Source organism: Anopheles marshallii, chromosome 2 (assembly GCF_943734725.1).
Source record: "Anopheles marshallii chromosome 2, idAnoMarsDA_429_01, whole genome shotgun sequence".
NCBI lineage: Eukaryota > Metazoa > Arthropoda > Insecta > Diptera > Culicidae > Anopheles > Anopheles marshallii.
In genome coordinates this window covers 21,505,854-21,529,804 of record NC_071326.1, presented here as the reverse complement: position 1 = coordinate 21,529,804, position 23,951 = coordinate 21,505,854, and the positions used below count along the sequence as shown (strand labels likewise).

The window sequence follows — 23,951 nt, the reverse complement described above, 5'->3', positions numbered from 1 at the left end:
GGTATGGAGGTGCATATTTTGTTGAGTGTGTTACTGAAGCATTATTTTTTTGTCGTCCTGTCCAACCAAACTTTGTCCACCGAAAACTTATCTTCTTTTCGATTAACAAATTGTTCATGGCAGTTTTTCGGCAACTCATCGAATCGTGCACCCGGTTTGGATTCCTTCGACCGTGGCAGTGTAAAGTTTTGCATGATTAGATGAATCGAATTTACATACAGCCAAATATAATCTCATTTTAAAGTTTTGTATCTGGCGTCATGCACACTACTGTACAAACTGAAAAGCTTGGGAAAAAAGATACAATATTACAACAATAAAGTGGATTTTTTTTAGCCCAAGATTTTGATCTTCAGAGCAGAAAAGATTCCAAGAAAAGCTTGTTTCATATGGGTTATTAGATAAATAACCACCGTGTGACGCTTGAATGTTTCCTTTAGATTGTACAGACTAAACTTGCAAAATCCAATTGCTGCAAAGGCAAAAGCTCCCATTGCGTTGCTCCCAAACTGCATTCCATTCGTTGCGAGTGTGCATTTTTGTTATTAAGCTTCTAATACCAACAGCACTCACAAACACACACACACACATACAACGATTGCCGGTCCGATTTACTGCCTCGTAACGGTTACGCCCACGTGGGTAGTATTCCCGATCTAACTACCAGGAACAACCACCACCTTCTCGCAACGAGAATGTTCCCGGTAAAGTTTCATGTTTTATCTCTGCATTATTTACGCTGCCGTGTCTTTGCCGTACCCAAAACGTACCCAAGGTGTTGGACGACCCGAAGATTCCGGAACCACCAAGCGCACCAAGCAAGCGGGAAGCAATTTTCCGTACAAAAATGCTCCGGCCAAACACATTCGGTAGGCGACACGGTACAAAACTTCTACAATTGGATTAGCTTTTAATCTGCGGAATCGTAAATCAGGCTCCGGGCTTTCGATGTAGTGTACTTTTTATTCGTTTAAGCAGAAACTTACACTAGTTTTGGGGGTGTTTGAAGAGGTGTTGTTCAAATGGTGAGTTTGGGTTTTTGTAACGCAAGCCTTTTGTTGCTGATTACGAATCCAATGCAATCCCTGGTGTAATTATTTGCTCAGTCAAACAAATGCCTTTCTGGCGTTTGATCATTGTGCCAATCAGCATTCCCGACCGTGGTCCGCCCGTAAGGAGTATCTAATTAATAAAAGTGAGCCACTGCCACTGGTGCATCGAAGTGTGACGGTGAGCGAACGAAACCAGTGCGATTAATTTTCCAAATCCCATTAAATCACATCAGGCATCACGGGCTGGCCAAAAAAGGGAAGACCGTCTACGGTTCTCGAGCTCCCGGTTGACGTTCGTTAAGATGGGCTATCGAGCAGCAGAAACATTGGTTTTTCCGGCACCTAGCTGACTAACGGAATAAGGCAGTGACGTAAGTGAGTGGCGCTTACTGGGCCCGGCCTACACGGACGGTTGCTTCCCCGAAACGAACGAACGCTATAATACCCGGCCATATTCTTGCCGTGACCGAAGACGATCCAATCGAAATTCGGTATGCAAAATGTACTGTCGGCTGCTGCGTGATCAGCATGTACGAAACCGAAGCAATAACCAACCGACCAACGACACCACCATCCGGGGCAACTCCAATGCCCGCTCCCCTCCCCCCAAAACCTTCGGGGTGTATGAGAAGGCGTAAGGTGTCAAAAAATCGACCAGACAGTACGTCGAGTCTTGCGTCAAATCCTTTGGCACCGCGGTACACCGGGCCAACCGGTGCTGCCTCGATAGCGGAAAGCGGATTTGGTATTCGTGCCGTTGATATTTGAGCAACAACAACCGAGCAAACACAAGGGAGGGGCGAAAAAATCCCCCATTTCACTCGCAACGCGTTGTAAGGGTGCGTGCAGTGCAGCTATTGGGGAGGCATGGTACGGAACGATCTTTCTTTGCCGCAAAATGGCCATCAACGGTGCCGTGAGTGTGGTGTTGCATGCCTGTACAATGTTATCCCGCTCGGAAGCTGAAGCAAAGGACGCAACTGATGAAAGTTAATTTGGGAGGTAAATTTAACAAAGAGCTTCGTGCCGCAAATCAACAAACAGCTGTTAGGAAGAGGTGTGTGTGTGTGTGTGTGTTTTTCTCGGCGACAGCCCCATTTGGGTGAACTCATTTGAAGGAACACATTTTTATCGACTGCTTTCTTCGTATTATTTTCTCTCTACGATAATCTTGATAGATGATACTACCTGTATAGACTTTAAGATTATTATTAACAAATGTAGATTGTTTTGTTCTTTCTACATGCTTATTCCAAGAAACTGTGTTTCCATAATCTAAATGAAATATTTATCAATAGTTGGTAATGTAACTAGAACGCTATTTTCAATGTATCAAATAAAAATAGGGATGGATAAAAATAAGCTAAGCAGTTAAGCAGAAATGAAAATGGACATCTATCAATTAATTTAACAAAAGTAAAATTACACAATTGCAAAGTAAATTACAAAAACAAAGCACTTAAGCGTAGTGCGGCTATTCTCTGTAATGTCGTTTAATCGTTTAACAAGATGATAATATATCTTCATTAAAATGATGACTTTTATTATTATTTTTAAGGTACAATGGAACTTAAACATTTTGTAGCATGACAGTCATGGAATGCATGTGACAAAAATACCACAGCTTTGCAGAATAATTTTTTTCTAATTCTGGCGCCTGTTTAGAGTACGGATAAATTGTTTTTATTGTGAAAGTAGAAAATGTCCATACCTGTAGAAAGCGGAACGGAAGGCAAACAATTTTTATTCTGATACAATACAACAAACACAAACATCACATAACGGCAAACCAAGTATTGTTAAGCTAAACAAATAATCCAAACGACTTCAACATAAATTTCCCCGTTCGCTTGTGCACAACTTTGTCGCGTCTTGGATTTTACCCTCCCCAAACAAATACATACGCTCATAACTGTCGCACAATAAAAATAGCAAACTGGTCGTGCTGATTGTGAACCTTTGCCGCTGTTTGCTGCCCTAGGTAGCGACCAGGTATTGATATTAGTTCGGTTGTTTGAGTGTTATTTTGTGTACTAGGAAACGAAAATACACAACAGCACATGTGTATCACATGCGTATGCACTTGCCGAAACAATTCGTTTCATCTCAGCAAAACCTATACAGAAAGGGTCGTCACAGATCAGTTATTTATTTATTTTTATTTTTTTTCCCTACTCAAATTGTATAAAAATGGTTGCTTCTGCCGCGCCATTCTGCACGGAACAAAACACACAAAACAAAATGGTTGCTTCTCTGCAAACCTTATGCGCACATCGGTGGGGAAGGTTTTTGTAGGCTGCAAAAATAAAAATGGATATTCCATCCACATGCCCCGTCCAAGCGCTGGTCCCGTGTATGTGTTTGCACACGGTTCGTAAGCCCATCGCGTACACTGCCACGCGCGAGCTCTCCGCTCGATAAATACTCAGAACTCTTGGGACTTTTCAGATGGTTGCTTGTTGCTCGTGCTTTTCCGTGCATGCCGAGCTTTCGCCCGTATCTGCATGCGTGCGTGTTTGTGTGTCGCACCCGTAAATTCAACCCATCCCCAAAACGATGACATTTTTATCATTCAAGCAACCCTACGAAAGTCTACGCGGAGTGAAACATATGAACAAATGGACAACCGTTCGTGCATAACGGAGCAGATTTTTAAGTACACACAGTGGGACATTTTTTTGTGCGCTTTTGTGTACGAAACTTTCCACATCTCAGTGAAGCGGTGCACTCACGCCAGCAGTCGAACAAGTTGAGTGCATTCAAATTCCACCGTTGAACCGTTTTCCCATGTACTGCCAACGTTCAAACTTTCCACTCTTGAGCAGCGAGGAAACGGTGATCAACTTGAGAGTGTCGTTCGATAGTACCAAATGAAACAGAAACTTGATAGATTCTTTTCAAATTTATATCACAAACATAGTGCTTGAAAATAGACATTTTTCTTCAAACAAACATTCGCGGGAAAGTAACTCGTGGCGCGGGCTGGCAAGAAACTCTGGCATCGCATCCAAACCTGGGTCGCGTCCGACAAAGTTATTGCCCCGGATCGCTTTTGGACGCTTTCAACGTCTTTATCAAACACTCGGGCAAACGGTGGAACCGTCGCACCCGACGCGAACACCACCCGGCTGGCCGTGTGAAAAGCCGTAGGCACGTTTTCATCATTATCTTCGGATGTTTCCGGTGAATTTTTCGAGCCTCATTCATTTTCTAGCGCCTAAGTGCTGCTGATAGTGATTGCCACTGTTCGTCGGTCGATTCTTTTTCCATCCCTTTGCTACGTGGAACCAAGCTGAACTGCTGAACAGAACTCTGCGAAACAAAGGTAGTTAAAAAAAAAATCCCGCACCCTTCGATCACTTTGTCCGGGAGTGTTGGAGATCGGTAAAACTCGCAACCGAAAGGGTGTTCGTTTTATTTTTGCTAAGGTTATCGCTTCCAGCGACAATATCCCTCAATGGCAAACAATTTTGTTTCGCTCTTGCGTTCGTCACACTTTAGCCCATGGCCCCACTGGTGCATTGGTTTCTTTCGTTCCACTTTGCAGGCTTGCCCTTACGAAAAAAAACAGGGCAGATACTAAGGGCAACGCTGTGTGGAGAGGAACTCCTCCGATGAAAAGGTTTGCAGTTGGCAAAAAACTACGGATCGCACTATGCACGATGATACCAAAGGAACGGAAACACATTATATACAGATTTTAAGCGAAACATCCCATTTACGGTAAGAATCGTTCGGTTCGTATTTGATACGTGCCCTGAATGAATGTTTCGAGTGCAGTGGAAACGATACTTGAAGCTTAACCTCGTACGGTTCGGGAAATGCGGCAGCCATGGCCGGGAAGTATCGCTTTAAAATTAAACTACTTCACTTACCACACCTGAACGCAGCATTAACGTTTGGCACCTACATAGTGCATGTGCAACAGAGCATATAAATATTCTTTTTATTTAATTTTACAATTATGACATCATCGGAGCATTGCAGTATTTGATAATCAACCATAATAAGTGACATTTCTGAACAATCCCTCCCTTTCGCCAATTTCATATTCTCACGCTCACACAAGGTAAAGTACTCAATTCCCACAGTTCTGCTTGACAATAATTCTATTAACAACTAAATTAAATTTTGAGATTTGTTTCCCTTAACTTCTGAAGTTCTCCTCGCCTGACACTCTGAGTGCTCTGCTTTTTTAACGAAAGCCAGCGGAAATACTAACAACGAAAGATTATAATTAATAGCGTATGCCCATTTCCGGTTCCTCCTTATCATCCGGTGGAAGCGAACACAAGGAAAACGGTGCCGGTAGGCACATTCCACCCACGGAAACCGGTGCGTGCGGCATGCGAAACAGGAAAAGCATCCACCATTGCAAATATGAGGAAGAAAACAAAAGAAAGAGCTCCTACCAGCGCGTTCGCTATAGACGCGCACACTGGCAATGTGAGGAAGACATCCGTTCTGAGGGAATTATTTTAATTAAATTCACGTTCCCACGTTTTGCGATTCATTGCGCTTGCCAAGAATGCGCCCTCCGCTTTAATGCATCGTGCGGTTGCGCTTCCCGCATCGATCAAAACCATACTATTGGTTGAGGCCTTGAAAGCACTCCTTAAAAGTGAAGCAAATTGAACAAAAACAAAAAAAATCGTGATTGAATCAGATATTGTTAAGCATGCTTTTACTTTTTTTTTCGTCCCTTTCCCTTAATTATAGCATCATTCTTTGTAGCTTATCTCATCTAAGAATACCTGCGCAAACTTTAGCTTCACTAATTAAAGATGATGGCTTTGGAATTCATACGTCAGATTTAAAAACAAAGCTCAATTCAGCTTTAAGAGCAAGGCTAAAAAGGTACAACCGAAATTGGAGAAATTGACGAGCACATGATCTTCAAAATTGAAACAACGAAGGATATTCATTGAATAAATTCTACTGATAAACTGATAAATGCATAAATTGCAACGGAACTAACGAACGTTTTTATTTCAAATGTTGTAAAATCTGAAACAGATTACAAAAATACTTGTTAGCACCATGGCAATGTGTTGCAAATATGACAATAAAAAGGACAACCCCAGATATTATCAATCAACCGCAGAACGATAAACATTGAATTGGCGTACGACACCATCAAGCATGGCAGCGTGCAACAAAGCAACGAATCAATATTCTCGTACCACTACGGCAAACTACATGTGCCGTGAATAGCGCACCGTATCATTCGCCTGATTACACGCTTTTTATTATTTCTGTTTTACTCTTCCAATATTTGTAGAGCGTGACTGCATATCAAATGATGTTACATCTGTCTGGTTTGTTCTGTTGCCCCCGGACCGAGCGCTATGTCAACGTTCAAGTTTACGTGGAAAATCAATTTTAATTTATCATCGAGGACAGAAATTATAATCTACCGCGCGGTCCGCTCCACGGCCACCCAGCACGGCTCAGCATCCAGCAAGCAAAGAGAACCAACCGTACCGATTGGTGCGTGGCTTCCGTCTAACGAAATCAAACCGTTCCAGTTTCAGCGTTCTCACAACCGTCCACGGCTTTTGATTGCCGTGCGGTTGTTGTGCGCTTTATTTTTCCGCTTCCACTCACAGCACAATAATTTGATTCTGCAACCCGCCAACCCCGGTACGGTTACAGATTCGGTAACGACGCGGCTAATATGCTGTTTATGGTCATGATTTACAAGTGATTTTATTACGAGTGTCCCTTTTCGTGCTGCCCGATTGCACTCGACGCTTCCATGTATTTGATGGTAGTCATGCTAGTGGTTGGGTGATTGTAAGGATCATATTACATAGCTCCAGCGCATAGTTTATGGAAATTCTATGTTACTTGCATTATAAACCACAAAATCAATTGTTCGGTTAGTCAAATGCCGGTCATCTCGCAAAGCTTCTGGTGCGTTTTAGATTTGCCATAAAGTACAGCCTGTAAAAAACGACACGCTTCAATCAAAAATGGTTATGCAAGTGTGTCATTTTACACTTACACGATTTACGATTACAAGCCCTCAACGCGCAATGGTTTGTAAAGTGCTATCATCATTTTCGTATATGTACTTTTTAAGCACAAACTGCTCACTGTATATACTGTCACACAGGACATAATGGACATACTTCATATATCTACAATGCTACATAGCTATTAAATATTCGGAAAGCTGCAAATTTAAATTTCATTACCCTTACCTTCCCGATTCAGCCAAAAGCTCTACTTTAATGTTGTAAAAGAAATTGGTTGCTTTTAATCTGTCTTTTATTTTCTCCCTTTATTACTTTTCGTTTCCTTCAAATTGAAAAATGCCATTTCGAACGGGAAAAATTAATCATTCCCTCACGACAAGAGAGCAAAAAAAAGCTCTCAATGCGCACACGACGTAATGCATTTCAAACTTACAAATAACGTTAAGCGTTCCTTCCAAGCTGTCAGATCAACGGCCACTTGCTACAGCCACCAGCCCGCTAATCGGTTGTAGCAACCAGGCCACCGAAATGTCTAGAACAAAGCGGCGTGGAAATGGGTTCCACAGTTCCCGACCATTTCCACACCATCCGGCACGGTGACTCAATTAAATACTCATTACACGGGGGCCAGATGCTAGCCATTAATTTTCGCTACACTTTATTTACAAAAGTTTTCTTCGCCTTACCCGCTTTTTTCCGGCCATGGTGACTGTCACCCGCAAAACAATTCACACTTTCATCCGTCATCCGGGCATCCGGGCCGTGGCCATGGCGTGGCGTCAGCTGGTGACACTTTTTAATCTCTGTGTAGGTCCGCCATTTCGAAAACGGAACCATCCACGCCCAACGGCTCCAGGGAACCGACGCCGCCGTAGCCGATGCTTTTAGACGAACCGTTACAGGAACTACCTTTTAGGGGTCTCTACTCACCCATGTGCACTCGGAATACTACAGCATCCACAAATGCTACTGCGAGATTAGTTAAGCGTACGTCACATACGCGACCTCATTCCAGTACTGTTCCGGCATCACCCAGAAGTAACGTCCGGTATGGAATATTCACCGTCAAGCATCACCGCAACTCGCCATTCAAAGGTAATTGTGCATTAGATTGTAAGATGGGGTCAAAGGCTAGGGTAGTGGAGGTGGCACAACAGCGATAAAAAGGCATCTTACAAGAATTCTAACCTCTGGCAGTCAACCGACTCAACCGGATCATTTCCGGTATCCAGTTGGCCCATCGCCTGCCCATTGGTAAACACATCACCGTGCCGGAAGTCATTTTGCCAGTATTATGTAACACTCGCATGGTGGCTGCATTCATTTCCGCCATCCGCTTGAATCGAGTGTTCGCCACCATCCTCCTTCAATGTCCCCTAGCGGTACACGGTGACTTCATTCAGCTCGTACGGGAACTCGTCGCCATCCGGTTTTCACCATTCTTCTATGCTTACCATCCAGAAATACAGTGCTTGTTTTTTTTGCGTTCTTTGAGCAGTGCGACCATTTCTACCATTTCTTTCCCACCGAACAATAAATTAACTGACGGTGACGCGTGCTCATGGAAGGAGGGACCCGTTTGCTCGTTGTGTGCCATCTCGAGTTCCGTGAAATTCCGGGAACATTACACGCCCGCATCCAGCACCAAGCGTGTAGCGAAGCGAAAGCACACAAAAACACGTGGCTCAAGAAACTCGAAATAGCTTCAGCGGCACTGAGCAGACTCGCCGCCGCGAAACATATTTCATAAAACGGGAGACAAAAAGTTCCAAACCAAGATACGCTGGTGTATGCGAACTTTATCGCAAGGAAGAAAAAAAAGAAGTTTCCCGCCCCGTGGGCTAATCCAGGCAACAACCCCGTACAAGCATCAAGAGTGGTGTATACGTTTAGTGCGTTCCATTCCAGCTCACTGCTGGTAGCACTTTTTGCCAACCAACGAGAACGGGGACGCTTCGGAGATGCGAGATTGGATCAGTGAGATGAATCTTAGTGAGAAGAGAACACTCACCGTGAACCAACGCTCTACGGTACAACTCGCAGAACCACAGCCCACAGTGCAGTAGAGGAAAAGTGCTTTCCTTCGTTCTGTCAACCGTTCGGGAAAGCTTCGGTGGTGTCCTGCTCATGCGCTCTGCAGCACCATCGAGAGTCTGCCAGGATGGAAGGCAGAAAAAGAATCTCCCTCTTTTGAACAGAGCGCAACTAACTCAGCATCCCCGTAGCTGGGCATCGTGACAGTAGCAACAGTATACTACCGAAAGAGACGAGAAAAGTAGAGATACATCCTCCCCAAAGCGCTCTACCCGAATGTTGCTGTGGCGGTAAGGCCCAAAACCCGCTACGTTAACAGGGTGTGGAACCCGCTTTTTTTTGCTTTTTGCGATGCTTTTTGCTCTCCCCCGAAGCCACAACGACACGCAACCGACAACCCGACTGGTGCGCCTCTAGCGGGCGACTCGGAGAGCAAAACGTCAATCGCCGAACGAAGAAAACGTCTGCGGACGTGTGTGCTTTCCGTATTCTGGCCAATTTTACCACCGAAATTCACGTATTTACCACCATGGCAGGCTGGCCAGCGAGTTCCGGTGCGATAGTGCTAGCATAAATCCGCGCCCAACGTACTTCATTTGCGTGCGTGCCTTACGGAAACTTCTGCACAGCATCCCGAGCATCCAACACAACGCAGCATCCCAGCAGGCGCTGTATTTGTTTCTTCTGCCTTCCAGCTGTCAAACGGACGAAAAGTGTGCGTGTGTGGCTTTCGTTTCTTGTTTGTGTGCGTATCGCGCGTCGTGCAAGCTGACAGATGAACCGACACCAAAGCATCGTCCATGTAAGAAGAATCTTGTGATTCCCCCGTCAAGGATGCCAGTGCTGACCTGCCGGTGTTCGCATGTGCTTGACGAAACGGTGCGTAATTGTGCGGTGTGGCTAGTGACTGAGGCAACCGATGCTATGTTTCGCCGGGCGAACGTATCCCCGTCGGTGGTCTGGTAGAGACAAACTAATCCCTCACATTGACGCGCGGAGTGCTCGAGCAGTTCGCAGTTCCACACCCGATTGACAGACAATCAGTGATTTCGCCGATATCGAAACCACGCAAAAAAAGAAACTCGTAAAAGGGGGCTGGTGTGCTCGACAGCCGGTGTGCTACAGGCCGAACACACCGAAACAAACGCGATGGGACGTATGCCCTGCTTCCGGCACACGCTGGCGGACCGGTGGATGACGATTGGAATAGTTTTGCTGTGCATGGTCATCGGTAGTGTGTGGGCCAATCCGGATGCCAAGCGGTTGTACGATGATCTGCTGAGTAATTACAACCGACTGATAAGACCTGTCAGCAACAACACCGACACGGTGTTGGTTAAGCTGGGATTAAGATTGTCACAGCTGATCGATCTGGTAAGTAACTTACATCCGACTACTAAGTCCTCATTAATACCGACGACGGTACGTGTTGTCAACAGTTTGAAACTTGGTGGCGAACTTGGAACAGCCGTTTTTTTCTTCATATGACCTTATACACGACATGGAAAAAAAAATCTTCTTGAAATAAAAACAATAATCTTCCACAGAGTTGATTGAAACTTAATAGTTCTGTCATTTCATATTGAAGTAACGAACTAGGGTTTCCTTTACAAACCTCACAATGTAAGTAATTAACGCATGGCGGCACATGCGCACAATGGCGGCACAGACGCAATTAAAATTAAAATGAACCGTGCTATCCAATGTTCCTGATACACAAAAATCCACCTGTATAATAATGTTTTACAAAATCGGCGTGCTTATTGCGGAAAACTATAATACCTTGATGCCCATCAACATCACGAATTTCAGTTTTCGTACAGGGTTCTTCAACTACAAGCAGCAGCAATTTCAACATTCTTTCCAAGTTTCAATGGAATACGTTGAAATAATTGTAAAATCATCCAAAAAATCTGAAACTTTCTGCTGTTTATTAAAGTTTAACTGGAAATAAAATCCAGAAATGACTCCCTAGAATGTGGATACAAGGTTCTCGAACTCTATTGCCGCATTGAGCCCTCTCCAGATTCTGTTTTAAACTGACTCGACTGATACGCTGAGAGCTCAATATTTATAAATTGAAAGTTCCTCTTTTGCGTAGAATCTAAAAAGTGCGAAGGATTCCTTATCTATTTCTACACATTCTAATTTTATTTGTACAGAATACAATAATGGTTCCGACTTCCGATTGCTAGATACAGGGGTTTCGAGTCCAAATGGCAGAGTTGGAGCCATTTCTGGATTCTGTTCAAGTTGAGTTAGTATATGTCGAGGTAGATATGACATCCAATCCATGTGCTGGAACTTAAGCTTGGACTATTCTTTTCGCAGCTTCCACGAGATTTTCCAAAACTTGTGTGCCCGTTCTTCCAGTGTGTCAGTCGAGAAATCTTAGAATGAATCTCAGCCTGGAAAGCTTGCAGAAAGTTTCAAATGAAAGAAAATTTGTTTTCCAAAAGACCCATAGTGAAACTCTTTAAATCTTCACTACATTTGCTTGTATCATCTTCGCCATGCACATATTATACATGCAAATTCGATGCATGACGTTGAGCTAGCAAAAATATGTATGAACGGCTGTGTTGTGCAGGGGATGAAGAACCTAACCGAGCGCTATTCATCATCCGTTGCAGCAGTCTAATGCGACCACCATTCGGAAATGAAACTGATTCTCTGATTTGCATCATCCGGCTGTGTTTGCAGACGCGAGTACGATTTATCTGTTTCCGTTTTTTTTTTGTGGCCTCCAGCATGCCATACTTGTTTCTCAACCATGTGCAACACACGACACTGGAAGATCGTCTCCCTGGCGGGATCTCCATTGAGGGAGAAAATCTCAAATTTAATTTAAATCAACCATCCACTGGCACATCGCTTATCCTTGCGACGAGTGTCTCGAGCACGGTTTTTAACTAAAGATAATATCTCCCCCCACCCTTTCGGGTCCCAACCGCTCGTAGCGTGTTGCTTCTCTCCGATGGGCACGATTGCATCGAGTGCTGCATTCGGCTTATGCTGATCTGAGTGCCAGTCTGTTCAAAACTTTCCAGCATACATCCCATACCGTAGCGAACCCGGTTCAATCTTTCGCCGCCACAGATTTGTGGAGGCTTCTGCCTGAAGCTGGAGCCATGGGTTTGGGGGAAATTTGCTGCAGAACCGCTGATGCATAAGTAAATTCTTGTTGCCCGATTACCGCCCACCGTACCGTCTCCGACTCTGACTCGACCTACCCGCAGCATCCTTGCATATCCTCGCGTACTGCATCGGCACTGGAAATCACCGCCCCATTATGCATGCATACACTCGAACGAAAGAGTGTGGGAACATGGATCATGGCACGGTTTGAAATAACGAGCAGTGAAAATAACTGCATCTCTACGGGCAAAGACTTTTCTAATGGTAAAGTGCTCTCCGGTTGAGCAAACCATGATGGGATAAACAGATATGCCGGTCCCCGACTTCGTTCCCGGTCGCCCGATGCGGGTCGACGGGAAATGAAATTCTATCCACCAACATCACACCCACTGCAGGGAAACGAAGTGCTAGAAAAATGGATGGATCCTGGTAATCCGAGACGGGGTGCATCACATCGGTGCACCGTGCACCGGATCGCCGAGGCTGCTATCTTTTACAATCAAATTGAGGAAATATAATTTCAACCGTCACTGCTAGATAGCCATCCCATTCGGGCGCCAGTGGCTGGGTACAGTTGTATTTTCTTTTCTTCGAATTGCTTTTTCGAGCCAGATATCGTTTACTGTCCTTCATGGTAGCTGAAATGTGGTCTACGAGGAAACCACGAACAAAATCCATCCCGGCGTACCAGCAGTCAGCAACCGTAGAAGCACCGTGGTCAGCGATGGGACAAAGTGGATCAATTGCAATAGCGTTGACGTTTATTTCATTGCAGGCGAGCATAATCAATCCATCTCGAAACCGTTCCACGATGGAACGCGAAGCTCGATTACGAGGTTAATCTTTTGCACATGATCTATCCTAGTGGAACATCAAACGATACTTGTCCCAGTTCTTTGTACCATGCAATCATCGTCAGAATTTCTATTTTGCAATAATATTGTTTTCTCTTTCTATCTCTCTTTTTCCGTTTTTACAGAACTTAAAAGATCAAATCCTGACGACAAATATTTGGCTCGAGCATGTAAGTTTCAAAGGAGTTCAACCATATCCTGGTTCATTTGAAGATTTTTTTCTTAAAATTTTTCAATAGATAGAACGTTTTACATTACTTTATGATTTAAATCAATGCCGAATATAGAGTTAAAGGTTTTTGAGTAGGAGTGGTAAGGTTTAAGCAAGTTTTTTTATCTTTCAAAGTAGAACTGAGTACAGATAGTTGTGCAATTCTACTACCTTTTCCGAAATATTGCAAAAGTGATATTCTATTCAGAAGTGATATTTCTCATTAGCCTACACAATTTACACTTTTCTGAGGGCCTTGTATGGTATTAATTGCAATTTAAAATAGAATCAGAAAGTACGAAGAACTCAACATCTTCACTAATGCAATCAGATGTTTTGACCATATCTGAGTTATTTCCAAGATGCATTAGAGTATTTGCAGGTAATTGTAAAATCTTGCCACCATTTTTGAGCTTTTGCAAGATGAGATCGGTCTTGAAGTTTTTTTTTTAAATTCGCTCTTATGCAATACTTAAGGTGTACAAATCAAGAGACTAATAGATTTCAACATCCATCAGTTCCATAAAGTTATAAGAATTGAAAATCTACCACTATCTTAGCCAGTTCAACTTTATTCGTGCAATTTGCAATGGTTTTACGTTGAAACCTCTGCAAATTACTTTAATCTGTTTTCTCACTTAACAAGTAAGAATTGTTTCGTAGTAAAAAGAATTCAAACCTTTTTTGGGTGTTCAGATTAAGAATTATTCAGTTTTTCGTGAGTTGTACACAATCATTTACCTCATTTTTCGATTTCAAGCTGTTAAAAACCCGCTGGTATATATAACACGTACCAGTACCAAAACCGTCAGCAACACAGAGTGGCTAACCGTTGGGCTCTCTGCAGTACACATTAGCTGACGTTAAAATACACCGACCATCGCCTTTCGGATTCATGAACCACTCAACGGTTCATTTGAAACAGGGGCCCGACAACTGCGCACATTTCAAGGGACGGGTTGACCAGTGCCTTTTCTGTCCGTAATCACGTTCATTAAACAAATTAAAAAGGCCTGTTCAAACAAACGTTACGTACGGTCCTTTGCCACATTCGAAAGTTCCATAGACGAAGTGTTTCTTTTGCTGACATCATCCAGTTCGTATGCGTACGGTAAAGTTCTCGCCCGCCACTCTTTACCGTACTCTTTGCACGATTTGTGGTGCTTCCCCAACACCCAGGGACGTATTAAAGCTTGAGTGGCCTTTCAAGCAGAACAGCAACCAGAAAAAAAACACACCACAGAACCCCAACTACAACACAGCAGATGAAGGTAGAAACACAATCCAAGCACATTTTGGTCGGAACACCGCTGTACGGTAACGCATAAAGCCGGCAAACAAGATCCGCGGTACGCAACAAAACACATTGCTGTAAAACCTCGCATGGTGACAGAAAAGACACAGCCTCCGAATTTCCCAGTGCGTTGAGTTTTTGCCGTTCCTGTCCGTGCAATTTTTTTTTTTCTGTCCCTGATGCATGCTTTTCGAGTGTCAGAAACATGCCGACATCCATTAACAGCGAGTGGAAGGCTGGCTAGGTGCACGAAACGGATCCTAAAGGTCGAAGAAGCACAAAAAAATGGAACCCTTCAAAACGAAATCTCCATTCGGACGACAAATGTTCGCACCATTGCGAGTTGATCTATCACCGAAAACGCACAAAAAAAAGGTACAAATCCCACTGATATTGTACATGACAAGCAAACCAGATCGCTGCTAGTTGATCGTTCCAGTTGCATCCAGCGTGTCTGTTGCTAATGATTCATCTGGTGCAGGTGTGTAACACCACTCGACTGAAAGCTACCAGCTAGCCACAACCAGCTACTCAAAAATACATCCAACGGATTCGGAACGTCGTAATCGAATCACATCCACTTACGACACGCTTACGTACTGTGTCCTTCCGTAAGATATGGAAGAAGGAAAAACAATTACTCAGTTGCGTTCAAGTTCATGGCATGCATTTTGTTCTTTTTCCGTTGTTGTTTTTAATTAAAGATACAGTAAAGAGTTCATAAAGTTTTGCATTTACTACAATCAAATATCTTTCTATGTTTATGTCAATATTCGCTATCCGTTTCTCTGCATTATCTCATTAGGAATGGCAAGATCACAAATTCAAGTGGGATCCTGCTGAGTACGGTGGCGTCACCGAACTGTACGTGCCTTCCGAACACATCTGGCTGCCGGATATTGTGCTTTACAACAAGTAAGTAGCATTAGAGTTTGGTGAAGACTGTTAAATGCGTTTGACCGATGGATCGAAAACTGTATGCGCTGTATCCCGTAATTTGGGAGCAAATTTAGATTAACAGTCTTTCGTGCGTACGTAGCACTCACCTGATGCGCCTAGACACGGTTATCGTTTAAATTCATAGCTATTCTGTTGAACAAAAGGTACTGCTGTAAGCATGAGCTTATTTCTGTACAGAGAATTCAAAATTAGTATTATTAATGTATAGTTATGTTTAAACCTCCGCAAAATGGTGTCCATTTTGGCCACCAATTACCATCCCATCGTACCCCCAATGAATCTTGCAATGAGTTTTTATTCTAGATTTTTTCCACATCCCCTCGCCTTTGGCTTGGGCGGCAGGCAACTGAAATGACGTAGGCGTATGCTAATAACGCACTGTCATGCCTGAACCCTACGTGTTGCGTCTGCTGTAACGGTGGCATACCGAAATACCTACCCCGGGTACTGTGTGGTGCGCAGAGTATCATCTGTGATAAACATCCGTCAGTCGGCGGATAATGATACGAAACGAGCGTTTTAAGGGGGCCGGCACACCTAAATCGCCCATGTAGTCACGTTAATGATGCTCATCTATCGAAACAGTTTGGCCAAATTGCTTTGCATTATTTTGTTGAAATCAGAACAAAGTCGGGCCGAGTTCATGAAACAGAATTGACTTACGGTGGACATTTGAAATGTGTTACCTAATGAGCCGCAGGTTTGTTTGCTTGCTTTTGCCCCATTTGCAGTAATGGATTGTTTGGCACCGAATCAAAGGGATGCGGATTGTGTTAAATATTTGATGTTGTTTTTAATGTGGTTAAAGACTTTTGTGAACGAGAGCATGACAAACAAACAAAAAACTCTAACCGTACTCTATTCAACCGTACTCCTTATTTTATGAACGAAATATTACGTAATGTTAATTTATAAATCTTCCTAAGAAAAGTAAGCGTTCTCCAAAGGAAATTTTACACATTTAATTGACAAATCAACTAAGCTACCATTGAGTTCTGGGGAAGCGCTTTGATTTGTGGGACATATGTATTTGTTTGTTCGTCAAAGTTTACTTCATTTGCACAAAAGCTTTACTTATTAAGCATAAACTTTTTACGCCATTTTTGTTCATCCCGATTGAACGCACGGTAAAGTCCCGACCCCGAGACCTTATGCAAATGAGCGGTCTTAAATTCAATTACGTTCCCACAACCAAACCGTCGCCAACCAGGAGCGAAGTGTTTAATGTGGGGAAAATGTTTACAGCAAACGTGGTCCTTCCGTTCCGTTACAATGGCAGCTGGTGGCAAAACATACAGTCACACACACACGCACCCGGACACGTCCATACAAACGCATATACACTTTCCCAATTCGCAGCTTGGTGGCTGAGCTTGCACAAGCGAAACACGTAGTGAAGTAAATTTGACAGTCAAAGTCAAAACTAAATAAAACAGTCAACTTTTTGCGTAATAAATCAACTGTGCACAAAAGTCAACAACGCACCGTTCGCCTGGATTGGGCGATGAACTTGTCGGTTTGATCTGTGTGTGTGGTCTGTTATTTTTTTTTTGTTTTGTTCCAGCTTTCATACGATTGCTGCAAACTTTTCGCAGCTTTTTTATGCATTTTACAACCCTCATCAGGGGTTCGTGTTCTGCAGTTACTGTGTAATAGGATAAAATTCAATTGTACAAAAAACAACTAAGAGAAATTTTATGTTTTTGTGCAGCACAAAAGTTCTGTCATTTTTTTCCAAGGATAGTTATAGAACGTTTGTCTGTTGGCATAGGACGGACTGCTTTCTTTAGCAAGATTTTACCATCCACATTTACTCCAGCTATGCAAAAACATCCTCTTTTGTTATAATTTACTATTCCATAGCATTGTTAAGAGAAAGAAAAAAAAACACGGATTACGTGTGCAAAGCTAGAATAACAACAAGAAATTCAAGCAAAAAATTAATACCTTTGCACATTCGTTGAATAAAATATTAATAACAAGAACAAACAAACGTTTCCTGCATCTACATTATCCTTGCCCGGTGGTTGCGATAAGCCACGAAAATATGTCAACGCCACTGTCCGGGTGAGACAGAATCATAAAAATTCTAATGTACAGTCTTCATACCGAAGTTATGATGTGCTAATATGAGTCCACACGGCCTCCCGGAGACCTCCCGTGCGAGGGAAGTTAATTAAAATACACAGCTCCGTTCGTAACCGACAGTGGCTCCTTTCTGCGACTCGGTCCGTTTGTATTTGTTTTCATTTTTGCTTTTTCCCGAGAACGAGATCTGCCTTATCTAGATCATACCTTTACCCTCGGTAAATTATAATTAACACTTTCACGTTTGACCTGTGTCTCCGGATATCGCGGCTTTATCGCGGTAAACGCAGCATTTCTTACATTCTCGACCAATTCATAAACCTTAAGTGGATATTTTTTGCATCATTTGTTTCGTCAGCGGATGTAATATGTTTTGGAATGTACCACGCTAGTGATGCTATTCGTTCGTTGCATAATGTGAGGATGTTCAAGGTGTAATATTGTGTTTATAGCAAATTGTTTTACGTTATGTACGAATAAGAACTTTATCTTGCATCAAAAAATTAACAAGATCTTCTCTTTCATAACTCTGCCAGCAAGCATCCAGAAAAGGTTTCATAATACGGTATCAAAAACACAAATTAACAACAAGGCCTGTTTGTGTTAAAATTTCAATGACACGAGGTCCCCGAAGACCTAGGCTAATTATTCAGTGCCTGGTAAATCTACAGAGAGAGAGCGTATCTTTAGAGATCAGCATCAATGAAAGGCTGTCGAGACGATTGGATTACCTTTCCTTGAATAACTGCTGCATGACAGTAAATATATCTCATAATGGAAATTTAAGTTGCTACAATAAATAGACGAGAAAATCTTGATACATTTAGCGTCATTGAAGTTGTAAAAATATGGTTCATATCTTACAACTCATATCTAAATATTACAATTTGTATTAATGAGCAATAAGAAGCACATGTACGGTTCCAAAGTTCACAACTGATTAGCGACAACAAGTCCTTAGAGCAGTCGGAATCTATCACAAAACTACTAACCAGCGTGTTGCAAAGCACGACAACTTTAACAAGTTTAACTAACCGAGACGGAAGGAACGGAGCATAAGGGAAACTGGTCACAGAAGCTTGATGGTTTGTCGTTGGCTTGTTAGGTTGCATATTGGTCTAGCATTTGCTGCTATTGCTGCAAAACTTGCCATCCCTCCAGCGCGTTCCATTCCCACGGCGGCGACGGTATCCCTTCGGATCCATCGAACCATGAGCAATGTGGTTGTGCTGTCCGTGCTTCTCCACCCTTTACAAATCCCGAACCGTTGAGCTCGCCATATACACGACCTGGTTCCGGTGGCTCGCACTTGCAAGCATTAAGTTAATTGCGGGAAAAAGTTTAAATTAGTTTCGAAAACTGTTCATCTAGCTTCGTGCGCATCGGTGCCTTCGCCCAAGGCGCACACTGTTTTCTTTCGTGCATTTGGGCCACGCACACACTCATATAGACGAGCGCCACACATACGGTTGATATTTTGGCGATATGCTCCCCGTTTCTGTGACTACTAGTACAACCGCCAACTGAAACCAAACTGTACCACTTCCGATCTAGCTTTTACACACGAAGCTCGCCCAGGAACTTGTGGGACGAAAAGTGTCAATTAAACGATGGTAACTTAATTCACTTCAAATGGATCGGTTTTTATGGGGTTTGGCGAAAAGCAAGTTGGGCAGCCGGGTGGGAAGATTTGGCAGTGACGGGAAAGTTTTCCACAAAACAGAGAACCCACAAATATTGCCTGTCAGTTACATTATGTCAAACACCCAACGTGGCGTTACATGGGACAGCAAACAGCCCCGCTATTTATTTGACGAACTTCTCTCCACCTTTTTTGCCAATGTATTGACCCGGCCAGGGGCTGGTGATGCTTCATAGTGGGAAATTTAATTTATTTGCTAATGTATGCTAATGGGAAAATTAATGTCGTTGGGGAAGCGGGACGTGTTGGGCTGGGACTGCCATTCCGACTACTAAACGACAGTTTTGTTTTGCATTTCGCTTGACCCATTGGGTCGCATTTGGTCCGAATGTGTGTGCTGCCGGTAGATGAAGATTAAACAAATACCTCATTCGGTGGCATAGCCATAGTTGCGTTAATTGGGCCAATAGTAATTTGGTAATTAATTTACAACATGTTTTTGTTTTCGGTTTACAGCGTTATGTGAAAAGAAACCATTTCGCCGTTGTGGATGTGTATGTTTGAGCTTACGGCCATTATTGTTATTTAATTTTTATGATTAATATGGATCAATCATATCAACCGTTCAACTTTCTTCGATGGAAAATTATATTTTCTTTGCCTGCTAGTTATTTAAAAATAAAATCATTTACTGTATCATTATTTTTACTAACTAAAGAATTTAACGTCTATTACTATAATTCTTCGAACTTAAGTGCAAAACCTGTTCCAATATCCAGCCACTCATCCACTGGACAAAATTTTGTCTATAAAGTTTTTGCTAATTCTAATTACCTGAGGTTAGAAAACGTGGAATAAATAAACCCCAAAGATTGAATTTTAGAAGAAGAGCATTGAGCTAGGCGAGACATTTTGGGAAACGCTTTCATACTGATTTCAAACACAACGCAACCACACAATCGAATGCACAAATCAACCAAAGGTGGCTTTTAAATTTAAAAAGTTCTGACAATAGCTTGCTGCCCAAAGTTCAACAATAAAATTCCTTTCAAATGGTTTTGGTTCCTTTCTGTTTGTTTTTCAAAGCCTCATCTATCGTTTGTTGCAATAGTACTATCTTTTTCCCACTCTCTCTCTCTCTGGACACATTCCGTGTTGCATACCGATAAGAATGGTAATATTTTCTTTCGCTACTGTTTTCCAACATTCAACGCAAATCAAAATGACATCAAACAGGCTTTAAAAAATGTCATCGATAAAGTTTTCTCCGGCGAACTTATTCAATTATCTCACCCGAAGCAATGCATCAACTTCGGGACGTTTAGACCAAGTGTGGTGGTTGAATGTATACATTGCGGGTATGGATTTTTTTTTGTTCTTTTGCAAAGAAACCCTTCTAAAAAAATTAAACTAAGTACAACGCTGTGTTAAACAAATGATAATAAATATGCATGTTTCTTGCGTAAAACACTTCGCAGAGTACGCCATTCACGCTACTCAATTGCATAAATTGTTCTTGTATATGAAAATAACGCATATCATTATTTATTTCCGGCCTTTAATTCATTTTCATTGTCTTTTTTGTGTCTTTTCAGTTAGTATATCGTTTCATTTCGCATTATATTAATGAATTAAAAAACTGTACAACAACGAAACGAAACGTTAGGAAAACATTTTTACTCGCCGCTTGAATGCGGTTGCATGTAGCAATAGTTGCCTGTGCCAATTCAGCACAACGGCCGGTGAACCGTTCCTAAATTCAGGCCACTCGGAAGCAAACATATAATTTATCACTATCGATTATGTGCTACACAATACGGAAACCAATCTGCACCACCCGAACGCCCCACAGCAAGCACTATTATCCCGCCCCTAGCACGCACAGTTTGCCGATGAAACTTTTCATGATCTTCATTTACAAATGGAATGAAACGGGCCGCCACACACATGAGCCTGCCCACTGGGCACACAAGGATCAAACGCATCAAGCCAAAAGCAAACATCGTTTTGCTCAAATGCAAACACACATGAGTGCCTTGTAACGCATTGAACTATGACTCACTAACGCCGTATGTTCTGCTCCACCGGGTGGCTCCTGCCAGCTTTTCCATTTTGCTGTCCCAGCGGGAACCCTCCCCAATCTGTACCAACGTTACATAATTCAATCCTTCAAAGCGATAAAGTGTGCACAAAGATCGTGATTTATTTTTTCGATAGCTCCGGCTTTACCCAGCCTCAACAGCGGGTACACCTTTTTTGATGTACCGGATCGATTTATTGCCGATTCGAAAACAAACAGACTCGTATTCGGTGATACACGACGACACGATTCGGGCTCAAGCTTAAAGCTCACGTCACTTTCATTTGTCACTGTTCGATGGAAATTAATATATTTTGTCACCAAATTAATTTATGTATGGAATGCTAATCAACTGTAATGAATATGCAGGTTTCGCAGTCGAAATATGGTAAAATATGGCTGCGGGTCTCGTGCCACCCACCGCTTTTCCTCATTATCCTGTGCGGCATTTCATTACTCACACAGCAACATTATCCTAAACAGATCGCATCGTTTAATACTTTTCAAAGAATGAATGCGTGAACGAAATAACACACATTCTCCCTTCACATTCCGCTGTCGTTTTCTAGTGAACTGACGATGAATGGTAAAGGGGAATTTGAAAATTATTTCCACCACATTCATCACAGTGCTCTATTTGATAATGCTGATAAGGTTCATAACTTTAATACAACTTATATTGCATTATCTTTTGCAGTTAATTGTGTCATCATTCTAAGTGTCTTCAAATAAAGTACAATGAGTACACAACCGTGTAGAAAAAAAACACTGACTACAAAATCCTACTTCTACTTCTCATTCGATTGTGCACACAAGTTACCCAATGGTTGAAAAAAAAATCCGGTAAGCCATCCGGATATATTGAAGCACACGTATCCCTTCATTGAATGAGCACGTTCATTCCAGTATTAACTGGCCCACACATCCACTGGCCCTACCCGAACCGAAAATGTTTTGCACCGTAAATGACACAATATTGGGTTTTATCCATGCCACTGTGAGTGGTTTGGCTGCGTCCACAACACATATTTTCACTGCTTAATAGCACACAGCTGAATTGAGCACCGTGCGAACCGTGCAGAATGAACCAATGGCAATTACATTATCCACCGTCGCCTCAACCGTCGACGAATGCGTTGCCCAAATGGGAAAGCAATCGAAATTCGGTACAAATTTAATTTTTGACGGTTTTATACACCACAATTATATTAATTGATCCCGTTTATTATGTGCTTCCGTTCGCATTATGAAAGCAATACGTACAACGGGTTGGAGTTGAGATGCCACTAAATAGACTGTGGAGCTGTGTGTTCTAAAGGCTATTGATAAATGGCTTATATTATTTAAATTGCTAAGAAGTGTTGATGTATGATGGTTCAAAATCCAGGATTGCATTATTGACCTTTTCCATAAGGAATCTGTGCGGTATTAAAAGTTGTACTATTATACTGCAATTTTCCCTTAACTACGAATGCCCAAAGGCATTTATCGCACTTGTTCGAATCGGTTGGATTATTAACCCGTGCGTGCGTACGGTACGCAAAATACATCCGGAACGCGTTGATCCTTCCGCTGGATTATAATCATCCACCTTGACAAAACGAAAATATGCGTCCGATTATCCGTGAATTGTTTTATTCACGAACTGTGCCGACGCCGATTGGGAAACGCACGATTTTCAGGTCATCAGCGATCAACCCGTACGGCGCTTTGTATAAAGGAAACACCAGAATAATGTATGCCCCAAAATTGTACCGAAGGGAATTATGCTGCTTTTGCGAACGCGCACTCGAGATCATACACACCGCTTTGCAAAAAGCACATGTGTGTCAAATGTGTCTTGCGTTACCACGAATAGATTATTGATTGGCGATTTAGATCGAATGGTTAGTTCAATTTTTATTTCAACTATACGAATAACACTACGCGGTGTCTCCTTATCACCCTAACACCAACCATGCCATATTCGCTTAGTGGGATTGGGGGAGTGTACTCACTTGTTTTATATTTTTTAGTCAACCGTCAAATGTGCAAAATGGTTTCCGTTACCGCCTTTTCCATGCTGTTGCTGTTGGACGCTCCAAACTGTTTGTGTACACAGAAGGAACAATGAAATGAGTGTGCTTTCGTTTTATTAATATCACTCTCTTGCTGTCTCTATTTTTTGTGTTTTTACTGCACTCAGCGCTGATGGAGAGTACGTGGTGACAACGCTAACGAAAGCCATCCTTCATTATACCGGAAAAGTGATCTGGACGCCACCAGCCATTTTCAAATCATCATGCGAAATAGACGTACGCTACTTCCCATTCGATCAACAGACCTGCTTCATGAAGTTTGGATCGTGGACGTACGATGGTAATCAGGTAAGTTGGAAAGGAACTAATTTTATCACTCGTTGAATCACATATTGTTTAATAAAAGTTAGTTATTGTTTGACGGGAAATTTAATACTTTTTAAAATTGCAGTAAAGCGTAAGACAACCGCTTTATATAACATCCTTTGTTGAATATATTGTTTGAATAGTTCTTAATTGTGTACAGCATGCGTACTATTCCCGGTTTGTTTGGGATAACTTTTGTATGAGGAAACACCGTTCTTTTGGCTTCCGGAATA

The 23,951-nt window shown here is 42.4% G+C and overlaps 1 protein-coding gene across 1 annotated transcript in view; it reads left to right on the top strand.

Moving 5' to 3' along the window:
- Positions 1-10,216: 10,216 nt before the first annotated feature.
- Positions 10,217-23,951, top strand: part of LOC128709941 (acetylcholine receptor subunit alpha-like 2) — a 34,901-nt gene continuing 21,166 nt past the window's right edge. Inside the window, exons 1-4 of the mRNA XM_053804977.1 lie at positions 10,217-10,441; positions 13,185-13,229; positions 15,370-15,479; positions 23,520-23,700. Of these exons, the coding sequence (XP_053660952.1) occupies positions 10,217-10,441; positions 13,185-13,229; positions 15,370-15,479; positions 23,520-23,700 (561 nt within the window). The remainder of the gene's footprint in view (positions 10,442-13,184; positions 13,230-15,369; positions 15,480-23,519; positions 23,701-23,951) is intronic.